At 49.4% G+C, this 13,953-nt stretch overlaps 4 protein-coding genes across 4 annotated transcripts; 1 reads left to right on the forward strand and 3 right to left on the reverse strand.

Moving 5' to 3' along the window:
• Positions 1-134: 134 nt before the first annotated feature.
• Positions 135-6,955, reverse strand: N7537_006484 (glutamate synthase (NADH)). The gene is made up of 5 exons (XM_056897541.1): positions 6,661-6,955; positions 6,545-6,585; positions 3,131-6,477; positions 406-3,068; positions 135-352 (listed from the first exon to the last, which is right to left on the reverse strand). Exons 1-5 carry the CDS (start codon positions 6,834-6,836, stop codon positions 211-213), a joined length of 6,369 nt encoding a protein of 2,122 aa, XP_056753326.1. The 5' UTR covers positions 6,837-6,955; the 3' UTR covers positions 135-210.
• Positions 6,956-10,145: 3,190 nt separating this feature from the next.
• On the forward strand, positions 10,146-11,337 carry N7537_006485 (uncharacterized protein; the record flags this gene model as incomplete). The annotated part of the gene is made up of 2 exons (XM_056897542.1): positions 10,146-10,178; positions 10,246-11,337. The coding sequence occupies 2 exons, from the start codon at positions 10,146-10,148 to the stop codon at positions 11,335-11,337; spliced, it is 1,125 nt and encodes a 374-aa protein (XP_056753327.1).
• Positions 11,338-12,019: 682 nt separating this feature from the next.
• Positions 12,020-12,776, reverse strand: N7537_006486 (SNARE domain- containing protein; the record flags this gene model as incomplete). Its single annotated transcript, XM_056897543.1, has 4 exons — positions 12,020-12,223; positions 12,314-12,407; positions 12,496-12,693; positions 12,766-12,776. 4 exons carry the CDS (start codon positions 12,774-12,776, stop codon positions 12,020-12,022), a joined length of 507 nt encoding a protein of 168 aa, XP_056753328.1.
• A 618-nt stretch (positions 12,777-13,394) lies between these two features.
• Positions 13,395-13,914, reverse strand: N7537_006487 (histone H2A.Z-specific chaperone CHZ1; the record flags this gene model as incomplete). Its single annotated transcript, XM_056897544.1, has 3 exons — positions 13,395-13,597; positions 13,716-13,725; positions 13,789-13,914. 3 exons carry the CDS (start codon positions 13,912-13,914, stop codon positions 13,395-13,397), a joined length of 339 nt encoding a protein of 112 aa, XP_056753329.1.
• Positions 13,915-13,953: the final 39 nt, after the last annotated feature.

Genomic DNA, 13,953 nt, shown 5'->3' on the forward strand with positions numbered 1-13,953 from the left:
GCTGAAGCAAAAGAAAAAAGTTGAAAACCAAAAAGAATAAAACAAAGGGTAGAAAGCAAAACTCAAGAAAGCGCAGTCCTGGAGGCTTTTTCATTCGCGCAGAGAACCAACCCGATGGAACTCCGTCTAAGTCACACAAGTTTATCCATGAAACTTTTGTCGTGAAAATGGCCGTCAAAGTCGTAAAAAATGTCCTACATCGCCACTAGATTAAGCAGCAACCTCAGTGGGTTGAGGGACGGAGTCGATGGCAGGACGACGGACGATACCACCGGTGACTGGGAGCTGGGAGCTGGTTCCGCTGAGGAAAGCGTCCACTTCGCGAGCACACTGGCGACCTTCGTTGATACCCCTAGAATCATATTAGTAAATCACTAGTTATATAAGAGTTGGACGAAAACTCACCAGACAATCAAAGACTGTCCACGGCGACAGTCACCTGCCGCATAGACACCGGGAATGTTGGTCGAGTAGTGGCCGGGAGGAGTCTTGATGTTCTTGCGAGGATCAAGCTCAATATCTTCACCAAAGACACGATCCTCGGGGCCCAAGAATCCCATAGAGAGGAGGACAAGGTCAGCGGGGAAGAATTGCTCGCTGCCCTCGACGGTCTTCATGTCCCAGCCGCCAGTAGCGCTCTTAGTCCACTCAACTCGGACAGTGTTGATGCCCTTGACGCGGTTGTTGCCATCGTCAACGAACTCGGTCGACATGACACAGTACTCACGTGGGTCTTTGCCCATGTGGGTCTTGACCTCGGTGTGACCATAGTCGACACGGTAGATACGGGGCCATTGAGGCCAGGGGTTGTCACGGGCACGCTCTGGGGGAGGCTGGGGCAACAACTCGAAGTTGGTCACCGACTTGGCACCATGGCGGACAGAGGTACCAATACAATCGTTGCCGGTATCACCACCACCAATGACGACAACATGCTTGTCCTTGGCAGAGATATATGCGCCATCCGAAAGACCAGAGTCGAGGAGGGACTTAGTATTCTTATGCAAGAATTGCATGGCAAAGTGCACGCCATCCAATTCACGGCCAGTGACCTTGAGATCACGCGCAACAGTAGCACCGGTGGCAACAATGACAGCATCATTTGTAGCACGGAGAGACTGCAGGGAAACCTCGCAGTCAGGGCCAACAGCAGTACTCGCAATGAACTTGATACCTTCAGCGGCCATGAAGTCGATACGGCGCTGGACAACCTTCTTATCAAGCTTCATGTTGGGGATACCATACATAAGAAGACCACCCATTCGGTCAGCACGCTCATAAACGGTGACGCTGTGACCAGCGCGGTTGAGCTGATCAGCAGCAGCCAAGCCAGCAGGTCCAGAGCCAATGATAGCAATGGTCTTGCCAGAGCGGGTCTTAGGGGGACAGGGAACCATCCAGCCCATCTCGAACCCACGGTCAATAATCGCGCACTCGATGGATTTGATACCGACAGGGTCTTCATTGATGCCTAGAACACAGGAGCCTTCACAAGGTGCAGGGCAGACACGACCGGTGAACTCAGGGAAGTTGTTGGTCATGAGCAGACGGTTCAAAGCGTCCTGCCACTGCCCCTCAAATACCAACTCGTTCCATTTAGGGATGATGTTAGAAATGGGACAGCCAGTGTCAGACTGGCAGAACGGAACACCACAGTCCATACAACGGGCAGACTGGTACTTAAGCTCGTCCTCGCTGAGGCGGTGGGAGATCTCGCCCCAGTCGCGAGTACGGGTTGTTGCATTGCGATATTTCTCACTGCGGCGGCTGTACTTCATGAAACCTCTTGTTTTGTCCAAGATCAATGCGGATCGCTTCTTCTCAGTCTTCGAATCGCTAATGCTGTCTTCAATATCTAGCAAGTCAGCCTTCTTGGAGTCATCGGTTTTGGCCTTCTCGGCTTTGACTGGGGTGCTAGGGAGCAGAGGAAGAGTGAATTCGGCCTTCTTCGCAGCCTCCGCCTTAGCAGCCTCTTCTTCCATGACACGCTTGTAGTCGGTTGGCAGAACCTTGACGAAGTGAGAGAGTGCACGAGTAAAGTCCAGCAGGATGCGAGCAGCCAACTCAGAGCCAGTGTAATGGTGGTGATCTTCCACCAGACCACGAACAAAGGCAATCTCCGATGGGTCTTCGATGCTGGAGATCTCAACCATCTCCAAGTTAACCTTGGAATGGAAGTCCTGGTTCTTATCCAGAACATAGGCAATACCACCAGACATACCAGCAGCGAAGTTGCGGCCAGTGGGTCCGAGATTGAGTACACGACCACCAGTCATGTACTCACATCCGTGATCACCAACACCTTCAACGACGACAGTAGCGCCAGAGTTACGGACAGCAAAACGCTCAGCAGCCATACCACGGAAGTAGCAAGTTCCGCGGGTGGCACCGTAAAGACAGGTGTTACCAACGATGACATTTTCTTCAGCCTTGAAAGCGGCTCCACGTGGGGGGTAGACGATAAGACGACCACCGGAAAGACCCTTACCGACATAGTCGTTGGCATCACCTTCAAGCTCAAGGGTAACACCGGGGGCGAGGAAGGCACCAAAGGATTGACCAGCAGAGCCCTTAATGTTCGCGTGGATGGTATCCTGAGGAAGACCAGCTTCGCCATAACGTCTGCTGATCTGATAAGAGAGGGTAGAGCCCAGAGCACGGTCGGTGTTGACGATATCACACTCAATTCGGCAAGGTAAACCCTTCTCAAGAGCGAGCTCCGATTCAGCAATCAACTTGTTGTCCAAGCGGGTGTGAAGGCGGTGATCCTGCTTGCGAACATTGTAGGTAGCGACTCCAGGGCGAAGTGAGTGAGCAGGGGTCAGGATGAGTGACAGGTCAATTCGTTCCTGCTTGACATTACGAATATCGTCCCGGACCTTAAGCAGCTCAGCACGACCGACCATCTCATTAACCGAACGAACACCCAGCCTGGCCATGATAGCACGCATCTCGTTGGCAACATAGTAGAAGAAGTTGATAACATGCTCCGGAGTGCCCTTGAATTTCTGCCTCAGTTCAGGATCCTGAGTCGCGATACCAACAGGGCAGGTATTCAGGTGACATTTCTAGGAAAAATATATTTGTTAATAGGCTGTTCGTTGGGAAACTAGAGACTGAATGTACTCACTCTCATCATAATGCATCCTAATGCGATCAAAGGAGTTGTGGCAAATCCATATTCTTCCGCTCCAAGGAGACAGGCGATGGCAAGATCACGGCCCGTACGGATTTGGCCATCAGTCTGGACCACAACACGACCACGAAGATCGTTCAAAACCAGAGTTTGATGAGTCTCTGCAAGACCCAATTCCCAAGGAAGACCGGCATACTTGATACCGGTCCAGCGCGAGGCACCGGTGCCACCATCATGACCAGAGATCAAGATGTGATCAGCCTTGGCCTTGGCCACACCAGAGGCGACAATACCAACACCAACCTCAGATACGAGCTTGACGGAGACACGAGCTCTGGGGTTAGAGCACTTGAGATCGTAGATAAGCTGCTTCAGATCTTCAATGGAGTAGATGTCGTGGTGCGGGGGCGGGGAGATAAGACCGACTCCCGGTGTGGAGAACCGTGTGCGAGCAATGGGGCCGACAACCTTATGACCGGGTAATTCACCACCCTCACCGGGCTTGGCACCCTGGGCCATCTTGATTTGTAATTCATCGGCGTCGGCTAGGTAGTTGGATGTCACACCGAAACGGCCAGAAGCAATCTGCTTGATGGCGGATCGCATCGTGTCGCCGTTCTCCATTCTTTTGCTACGCTCGGCATCTTCACCACCCTCACCAGTGTTGGACTTGCCACCCAAACGGTTCATGGCGATGGCAATTGTAGAGTGAGATTCCATAGAGATGGAACCGTAGGACATGGCACCGGTCACGAAGCGACGGACAATTTCGGTCCAAGGCTCGACCTGGTCAATGGGAATAGGGGTACGCTGGTCGAAATCGAAGTCCAGCATTCCACGCAAAGTACAGTTCTTGATCTGTTCATGTGCGGACTTGGCATAGGCTTCGTAGGACTTGTCGTTTTTGGTGCGAACGGCATCCTGCACGTTGGCAATGCTGGTGGGGTCGTTGATATGGGCCTCTCCTCCATCACGCCAGTGGTACTCGCCGGATTCGGGCAGACCGGGAACCTCAACAATTGGATGCGAGGGATAACCACGCTCGTGGAAGGCGAAAGCATCCTGGGCAATCAGATCAAATGTGATACCACGGATGCGACTGGCAGTACCGGAGAAGCAGCGATCAATAACGCTGTCGTCGATGCCAAGGGCCTCGAAAATCTGGGCACCCTTGTAGGACTGGAGAGTAGAGATACCCATCTTACTCATGACCTTCAGAATACCACCATCACAGGATGACTTGTAGTTCTGAATAACCTTCTCATCGGGGATGTCTTTGCGGATCAACTTCTCCCGGTTCATCTTGAGAATACATTCTAGAGCTAGGTAGGGATTGATGGCATCGGCACCATAACCTAGCAGAACGCAGTGGTGGTGGACCTCGCGGGCCTCGGCAGTTTCAACCGCCAGGGCAGCAAGCGATCTCCACTTGTTTCGGACGAGATGATGGTGCACCAAACCGGTAGCCAGCAAGGCAGAGACTGGAACACGGTCGGCGGATGTAGCACGGTCGGAGAGAATGATGACCTTGTCGCCATTCTGGATAGCTTCAGTGGCACCATCGCAGATGGAGTCGAGCGCTTCAATATAACCAGCGGTGCCCTTGCTCTTCTCGAACGTGATATCGATGGTTCGCACAGTCCAATCCTTGTGGACTACGTTGACATTCTTCAAAGCATTGAACTCGGGAATGCTCAGAATGGGAGAGGGCAGACGCAAACGGTGACATTGCGAAGGGTCCATTTCCAGCAGGTTTCCCTGAGGACCGACGTAACATTCGAGGGACATGACCACAGCCTCTCTGATAGGGTCAATGGGAGGGTTGGTGACCTGGGCAAAGAGCTGGCGGAAGTACTCGTAGAGTAGGCGAGGCTGTTGGGAAATACAGGCGAGAGGGGCATCATTGCCCATAGAACCCAAAGCTTCCTTAGAGTCTGCGGCCATAGGGCCAAGAATCAAGCTGACTTGTTCAAACGAGTACCCGAATACTCGGAGGCGGGGGTCGTTCTGAATGGTGTTATTGTCCAGGGCAAAAGAAAGATCAACGTTGGAGTCAAGTAGCGTCTGATTGATAGCAGGGAGTTTCAGAAGCCCTTTGTCCAGCCAGCTGGCAAAGTCCTGGCGGCGGGCAACAGTCTGCTTGAGCTCAGCGTCATCAATGATCCGCCCAGCCACGGTATCAACCAGCAGCATCTTTCCAGGCTGCAAGCGACCCTTTTGAACGACTCTCTCGGGGTCAATATCAATAGCGCCGACCTCGGAAGCACAGACGATGCGGTCATCGTCCATTACGTAGAAACGGCAGGGACGGAGACCGTTACGATCAAGGTTAGCACCGCAGTAGCGTCCATCGGAGAAAGTGAAAAGAGCTGGGCCATCCCAAGGTTCCATCTGACAGGCAGCCCACTCGTAGAAAGCGGACTTGGCTGGATCCATGGCTGGGTTGTCCTGCCAGGCCTCGGGAATCATAATCATCACTGCCTCAGGAAGGGACAGAACGCCATTGATCATGAGTAGTTCAAGCACGTTATCGAACGCGGCTGAGTCGGAACCGCCATCCTCAACGACGGGGTACAGCTTGTCAAGCTCCTCGCCGAAGACATCTGACCGCAGGACACCCTCTCGTGCGCGCATCCAGTTTTTATTTCCTCGCAGGGTGTTGATTTCACCGTTATGGGCAGCCCATCGGAGGGGTTGGGCACGATCCCAGGATGGGAATGTATTTGTAGAGAATCGAGAGTGTACTAGGGCAAAGTGGCCCTCATAGTCTACGTTCACTAAATCGTGGTAGTACGTGTACACTTGAACGGGAGAGAGTTGACCCTTGTAGACGATGTTCCGGTTGCTGAGAGAACAGAGGTAGAACCAGTTTCCGAGACCGATGACATGAGTGGCACGCTTTCGTAGAACGTACAACTGAAGCTCAAAGGTTCTCTCATCAAACTTTTCAGTGTCAGTGATCTCGGGCTGGTTGCCTTCACCGTATGCTGATTTCAAGACCACAAATGGCTGCATAATAATGGGCTCTCGAGATAGTGCGGCAGGACCAAGAATGGTTGAATCCCGGGGCACTTCACGCCATCCAAGAACGCGCAAGCCGAGTGTCGTGGCCAATTCCTCAAAACTCGCTATGGACTGCTTGAGTGCCTCCTCATCGGGCTTAAAGAACAAGTTGCCAACAGCATATTGTCCCAACGGGGGGAGATCCACACCCACCTCACGGGCGAAGTTCTTAATGAAGAACTTGTGTGGAATACTGGTCATCACACCAGCACCGTCACCGTCCCGTGCATCAGAGCCAACGGCTCCTCTGTGGGTCATGTTGCACAGCAGATTGCGAGCTGTTCGATTGCTATCAGCTTCATTTGTTCTGACCTTGAGCTCAAAGAGTAGAAAACTAGCACTCACCATCGCTAACAATCTTGTGGCTTGGCTTTCCCTTGATGTGACTGATTTGTCCGTCAGAATTGAGTTGGTCCTCATGTCTCCAATTGGGGACGCAGTCTTAGGGGATTTTCACTCACGCTGCAAAGCCTACACCACAGGCATCTTTCTCGTATTCAGGGTCGTACAGACCTTGCCGCTCTGGCAGAGCATTGGCCCAGCCATAACCCTTTTGGGGTTGGTACTGAGAATACTCATGAGGAGCCTGTTCTTCACTTATATCTTTGCCATAGAGCTCCTCCAAGTTAAGACCCATTCTTCCGCCGGGAGCCGACAGAGAATGGAATGGTAACTGAAGGGGATTGGTTTCTAGGAAGGACCCCGCCGATTTGGGGGTTGACTGGGGGTTGACAGCGATGTCGTCACAGGGTGTGTCGCAATGCGGGAGAGGGAGGAACAAACGGGTCAATGATCACCCAGCTTCTGCGAAAGAGTTGAAGATGGAAGATGGGGGAAGGTAACAAACAGGAGAACTAGAGAATAAAAAGGAGGGGAGGGGAAAAAAAAAAAAAGGATGGGCGATTACGGCGGGACAGCAGGTCCGGGGATTGCAAGCCCCGATGTACCCCAAAAGGGAAAAATTACAATGGTGGGGAGTTTACCGTGGCAAATTGTTAGGTGAAAGCAGCCAAGAGAAACGGTAAGAGGATGTTTAGGTGAAAGAAATATGAGTAAAATAGTAAAATAGTAAAATAGCAAAATGGTATGGTAAAACAATAAAACATGCTATATGCTATATGCTATGTTACATATTATAACATGCCACTTCGAAGCTCTCTACTGCATCAGTTGAACAGGGCATAAGTTGACATACAGTAGACGAAAGCAGCTCCAAGAGCATTCCAAAGTAATGATAATCATTATGATTACGGAGTGCAAATCATCCCAAGATAAGCATCACTCAACCAATCAGAGTGAAGATGTTACGACCCAGGGTTAGCTCTTTACTACGTCAACTAACTTTAGTAAACATACTAATATCTTAATTATATATGACTATAATATATAACTAATTCTATTAAACTGATTCTTATATCTAATCTTATGTCTACTCCGGACCTCACTTCTTCTTTCTCTATTCTCTCCAACACTCAAAGAAAACAAGGTCCAGTGGGCCGGGCGGCCCCATAGGCCCATCAGGCCCATAGACCCATAAAAAAAAGTATCAGAGCTGCTCATTGGACATATACATACAGGGTATATAGTACCGAGTACGGTGTACTCCGTACACATTCCCGTATTAGAAATAAGGCAATTCTCACATGGAGAGTGGGAGACCCAGGTGAATGGGCGCACTCCCCCAGTGGGGCCAAGATGTAGTGCTTAATCCATTTGGTTTCGAGCAGTCTGCATTTAGTCTGCATCTGCAGGAAGGGGGACCTGAAAAGGTACAAAAAAAAATCCCCAAGCAAAAGTACCGATTTGAAAGATATCTTTATATTCAAGTTCATATCAGAAAAGACAGAAAAGAAAAAGTAAACTATTTTGGGGCATTAAGTGGACATTGGGCATATTAAAGATAAAGACAATCAGACATCCAATGGATGGTAATGCCAATACCTGTAACGAGTAACGAGTAACGGTACTCCATACGCGGACATTCCGACAACGGCCAAGTCCCCTCTTCCCGGGTTTCCCCTCTCTATCGCCTTCGCTTGTAGATGCATAGCCCGATTTCGGGGAGCCGTTTGCGGACGGGGTTCCCCCAATCCGTTTGAAGTCATCCAAACTGCTTATCGCGGTTCGGTTCAAATTATCTGCCCATTTATTGGTATTGACCCCTGGACTATAAGGATTCAGCTCCACGAATTGATCGGAATCCCTACTTCCCCATGTTTTACATTCTAAAATACTCCATATGCTTTACCCCATTGTATAATTCGGGGTTAAATAGAGTCCGGAGGAAAGTGATCCGTCTAGACATGTGAAGATATAGAGATAAGGTAGATGATGATAATAAGAATACATAACTTCTTCTAAGGATCTTTTCTCCTTTTTGGCCTAGCTGTCTACATATAGTGTTAGCTCATTACCGTATACATCAATGTTGATCGGGTGAAATAGGATTAGGATCCTCTGCATTTGATTTCTTTATAGCCCACATATATAGCAAGCAATGTATAGTTACCGTATTTTATACCAGATTTAACCCCGGAACCAGACCAGGGTGGATATCACATAATCCCCGCCTTTTCTAGTCCAATCAAAGTGCCGATGAAAGTAACATGAGAAGACGTATCGAACGTCATGATTTCGGGGAAAGCTACCTAGGCACAACAGCGTCCACCCGGCTTTTCCCGAGGCGCCTCTTGTCCACTTTAGGTTCACCGGGTTGCTGGTATCGGGTGATTCCGGAAACCAACAGTATTAACATTGAACATATCAACTAACTATGAGAACAACTCGAACATCTCACCACTTTAACTAATATTTCCATTCTGGATTCATGAAACATCCCTCTCCTCACAATGTACAACTTCAGAACATCGCACCACTAGAGCACCATCTCACTTCCTCCTGTATCTAGGTCTTGGGAGGTCTTAGATTTTGACTCAGGTGAGTCTTACTTACAGAGTACATATGTAGACATTTGGCTGGCTCTTGAATAATGCATCGTAGTACGGAGTACATATGTAGTGCCCGTGGCTAAGGGCCTGGGTTAACAAAAGGCTAAACTCATTATTGACTGGGTTTTGCCCTTGAAGCACTCCAACTGCGGAGGTGGAAGTACCTCTCTCCATGCTGTGCAGGTCCCTAAGGGCAAACCAGCAGAAGCTGAAAAAGAACGCCCTATAATATAGAAGGTACGAGCTATATATATCCATGACCAGCCATGCAAAAATAGAACTTGGATAGGTCGATCTATAAAGAGTCAAAGGTTATACATAGAAATGTCTCTTGCACGAAGAATTTTTTTTTTTTTTAATTTTTTTTTACTGCCTCCATATACACCTACAAAGGCACCTAAAAAGGTATCTAAAAGACACAACAAGGCTGCATAGGCGGAGGACTATTCTTGTGTTTAGAGCTATAAGTGTTATTGGTCACTAATAGACGATAGTTAACTAGTTAGTTACTATGTGGAATATAATTAGCCTTGGTTTTTTAGAGCGTTCCTACATATATGATGCTTGGCTCTGATGTAGTGAATTGAAGCATACGGAGTAGATATAACTGACTAGTTATATTGTATGTATATAAAGTACAACATAGGACTGGGGACTACCCGCATAGATGAATTGATTGGCTGTGGAGCTCTGGCCTTTTCTGCCTTCGCGCGCGCGGTTTCCCGACCTTGGATGATATCGTGGGCCTATATCAACATCGCCAATTGCTTCTTTTATGTCTTTTTGTTTTCAAGATAATTAAAGCTCACGCGTGTCGTGACGTTTCAGAACCAGTGACCACTCCAGTCGCCGTACCATACTACTTCGGAGTACAGCTACAAAGCGCCGCATCTGCAACAGGCCATCCCCACAAAGCTCCATAAGCAGAAACATCGGAATAGCCCTGGAGGCATCATAGTATTCCCAAATCCAGCATTGAAGCAACAATACTTGCAGAGATGCTCACCCTTTCATCCATCACCCCGCGCGATGTAAGTGCCAGGCTTTAGCGATTCAAGCTTCTCAAACAGCCCTCGAGAAAACTAACAACTTCGATAGTCCCACGAACTTTGGTTCGGATCTTCTCAGCCATATCGCTCTATCTCAGATCAACAAGCTGGCGACAATTCCGCTGCCAACCACCTCGCCCGACGCAACGCCAGCGGCACTCCCAGCAGTCATCGCTCATTAATGCCGTCCCGCTCTTCTGCCAACACAATCGCTACATTAGCTGCAGAAGAACGCTCGCTACGCTCTCGAAAATTGAACATCGCGTCGTTCGGATACTCATGGATCAGGCCGGCGGGATGTGCGAAGACAATGCTCGGTATGAAAGAGGAAGAAGCGGAGCGTGAAGAGGCGCTACAAGCTGCTGCGGCTGAGATGGAAGCTGTAGAAGGTGAAGGAATTATGGATGATGACATGGGGATGCAGACCGGGGAAGTCGAAGAGGACGAAGGCATGGAACGCGATTTGGATGATGATATCCCCAACGCGGAGGAGGAGGCCTCGGGTCTTATCGAGGAAGGCGAAGAGGGACTCGAGGAAGATAACATTGGCGACGAAGGAGAATACATGGAGCGCGACTTGGATGATGACATTCCCGAAGGGTTCCCCGATGATGACTATGAGGGCTCAGGCCTGTATGATGATGACGATGATGATGACGAAGAGGATGATTTCGACAACCAGCCTGATCTGGATGCGGAGATACCTGCCGCCGACAGTGAGAGTGTGAGCGAAGGCATGACGCGCGACCTTGACGATGATATCCCTGATGCTGCAGAGCAAGGCTCGGAGCAAGAAGGGGAATGGCAGCACACAGACAGCGAAGAAGAGCTGAGTGACGAGGATGATGAAAATGAACCCAGTATCATTCAAACCAGATTTGCCGAGAACTTCCGCACCAGCACGCCAAACAGCCGTGGTGGTTTGCCTCAACCTCCGACTCTGCGCCGCGAGCCCGAGACTGAAGCCCAGCGCCGTTTCCTCAATCGCTGGAGCGGTGGTGGCGATGCATTTGATTCTAGCAGCATGCTTTACAGTGATGAAGACCTGCGTGCATCCATAACCAGTCAGGGCAGTCGACGAAGCGGGTTTGCGAGAAGGTTCCCGCGGCACATCGGTAGGCCCAGGGATAGTCTAAACTAGAGGCTATTCGAAACAAGGTTGTAATTGTTCAATTTCCTCTACGGCGTTTTGTGCGAGCGTAAAAGATGGATCTCGCTAGGATTCTGCCTCGGAGTTTTGATGGCAGCGTATGATACCTCTTTTTGACGTAAGATCTTCTATGAGTAAATCCAATGAACATGACCTCAGAAGCGTTCTGAAGCTAACACGCACAGACTAGAAGGTAAAGCTCTACCTGAAAATGGCTCACTTTGCTCGGGCAGTTTCTGTATATTGTTTTATATGCATTATGTACGGTTTACTGAAAAAATTTTCCAGCCAGAAATAACCTGACCATAACCGGATCACATTGGTCAACTTTCCTGAATTATCCCCGGGGATGGATACCAGGCAGACTCCCCAAGGTGCCGATCCAGAAATCGGTACATAGCCGACCTCTGACCCAATGGCAGGGGTTTGCATATACATAGCTCAAAGAATCCATAGTCCCAGAACACCTTATAGCGCCAAAGCCAAGATTCCCATGCTGAAGATACTGATAAGTCATGTGCGTGATTAGATCCATATGGGATCAAGTAAAAGAAGCAAGTCGCTGGGTTTTGCGTGAAGACGGGAGGTTAAAGATGAAAAGACGAGAAAGGCGGGCGTGGTCGACATAGTGTAGAGCGCGATAGGACATTACAGAGACATCAAGGGTATACGTTCAGAATATCCACACATAGAAGAACAGGAGGAAGACAGCGAAAAAGAAGCCGAGCCAGACTCGCCAGCCGACGCCGGTGCTCTCAGCCATGCGAAGCATGCGGTTCATATTCCCGCGGAGTCGGACTCGAGTGTTATCGAATGAATCGTTGAGATCGGTAATGTGTGTGGTGTCTCGGATTTCATCGCCAATTGCAATTGTGATCTAGATAGTTTTTCCCCCGTCAGCAGTTTGTTATTTCGAACGACTACCTGCTTTCGTTAGGCCTGGAAATATGGGTGCGAGGCTGCTTACATCCTTCAACATTTTGACCTTGGCGCTGATACCCTCGACCTCAGCGTCATTTTGTGACTCGAGAGATGAGAGAACTGCATCGGAGTAGTGTCCCCTATAGCAAAGCCTTGGTTAGCGACTATACATCCATAGTCGGAAGAATGGCAAGCGATTCCCAAAAGATTATGAGCCACTCAACGTACTTTTTGTCCGGCGATGCACTCTGATATCCTGCTCCAGCGGCACCGCTACTCGCATAACCATTAGGTGCTGGGCTGGAGTAACCTCCGTACCCGTATCCACCTGGTTGTTGGGCAGGCGATCTGCTAGCTTGACGGGAGTCACCACCGTATTGATCGAAGAGAGATGAAGCGGCGCGGGGATCACGTTGACGAGGAAACCTATTTAGGTTACTTCTGCATTAGCTGAAGGACACCCCATAATGAACCGAGAGATCAATGGTGGAACTATACCGTGAAGCCATGACGGTCGTGGGATGTAGCTAGAGTTCGTGAAGGAGAAAGAGGAGGAACATAAACTGCGAATAATTTGTTCAACGGCAATCGAGCATTTCGCAAAGGTCAAAATCCAAGTCGACCACTGTTCAAGTCCTCGATGCTTGCGGAGATAAAAACATCAAGGTGGCCATAGCGTTGTCATTCGCCGAACAACACGTGATAGCCCAACCTTCCAAAGTTGGAAGTACTGGAAATCGACACACAAGATACACCACAGTTGCGGTTCGCATGGGCATCTGTTTATTGTCAATTTGGTCATTTCGGGATTGATTACGATGGAATGTAATGGAAAAAGCAATGCTCGCTTCAAGTTATGCCGCTAGAAATATCTATTATTTGGTCTACAAATTACATCATAGGCTGAACATCGGCCAACCCATAGTCAATGGATTATATGTATATCAACGGGGTTGGAAAAAGAAATCTGAAGAGATATTCATTGATTCATTGTCATCACAGAATCGCGAGACATCTTATGGACACACGCGAAAGAAAAAAAAAAAAAAACCATCGTGGACCGATCCGCGGCGCCTATATAGTTCAAAGCAATTCCATGCCACCCGGAAGTTTTGTATTCGTCGAGCTTAGTCGCGCATCTGGTCATCATCGTTGGTCTCGTTGTCCTCGCGGCCCTCATATTCCTCATCGTCATCCTCGTCATCCTCCATCTCATCAGTGGAGATCTTGGAGTAGTCAATGACCTTGCCGCGTGTGCGTCGGCCACCCTGAATGATGTTGTTCTGGTCGATAGGGTCGTTGAGATTGTCTTGTGTGTCATCATCTTCGTCTAGGAGCAGAAATGGTCAGTATGGAGGCAATTAACGGTCATTCTGGCGCATGTGGTTATTCAGGCATGGGTTGCTTGGGAGTGATAGTGGTGGGGGGGGGGGGGGGGGGGGGCACACCATTGTCAGCCTAGGAAAACGCAAGCAAAGTCAGCATAAAATAAGTAGATGGGTGTATAAATTGTAGACTCACGATCTCGTTCTCGCTCTCCGACTCGCTCTCCTCGTCCATGCTCATATCTTGCGTGGGGTCAGCCTTGCCCTTGCCCTTGGCGAAGGCTTGCTCGTTGGAGTTGGAAATAGTCGCCTGGTCAGCCATAATGAGGTTTTATTTAGAGTGGATGGAGAATTGTAGAAA

This window comes from Penicillium hordei, assembly GCF_028827395.1.
Source record: "Penicillium hordei strain IBT 12815 chromosome Unknown utg000003l_segment0_segment0, whole genome shotgun sequence".
NCBI lineage: Eukaryota > Fungi > Ascomycota > Eurotiomycetes > Eurotiales > Aspergillaceae > Penicillium > Penicillium hordei.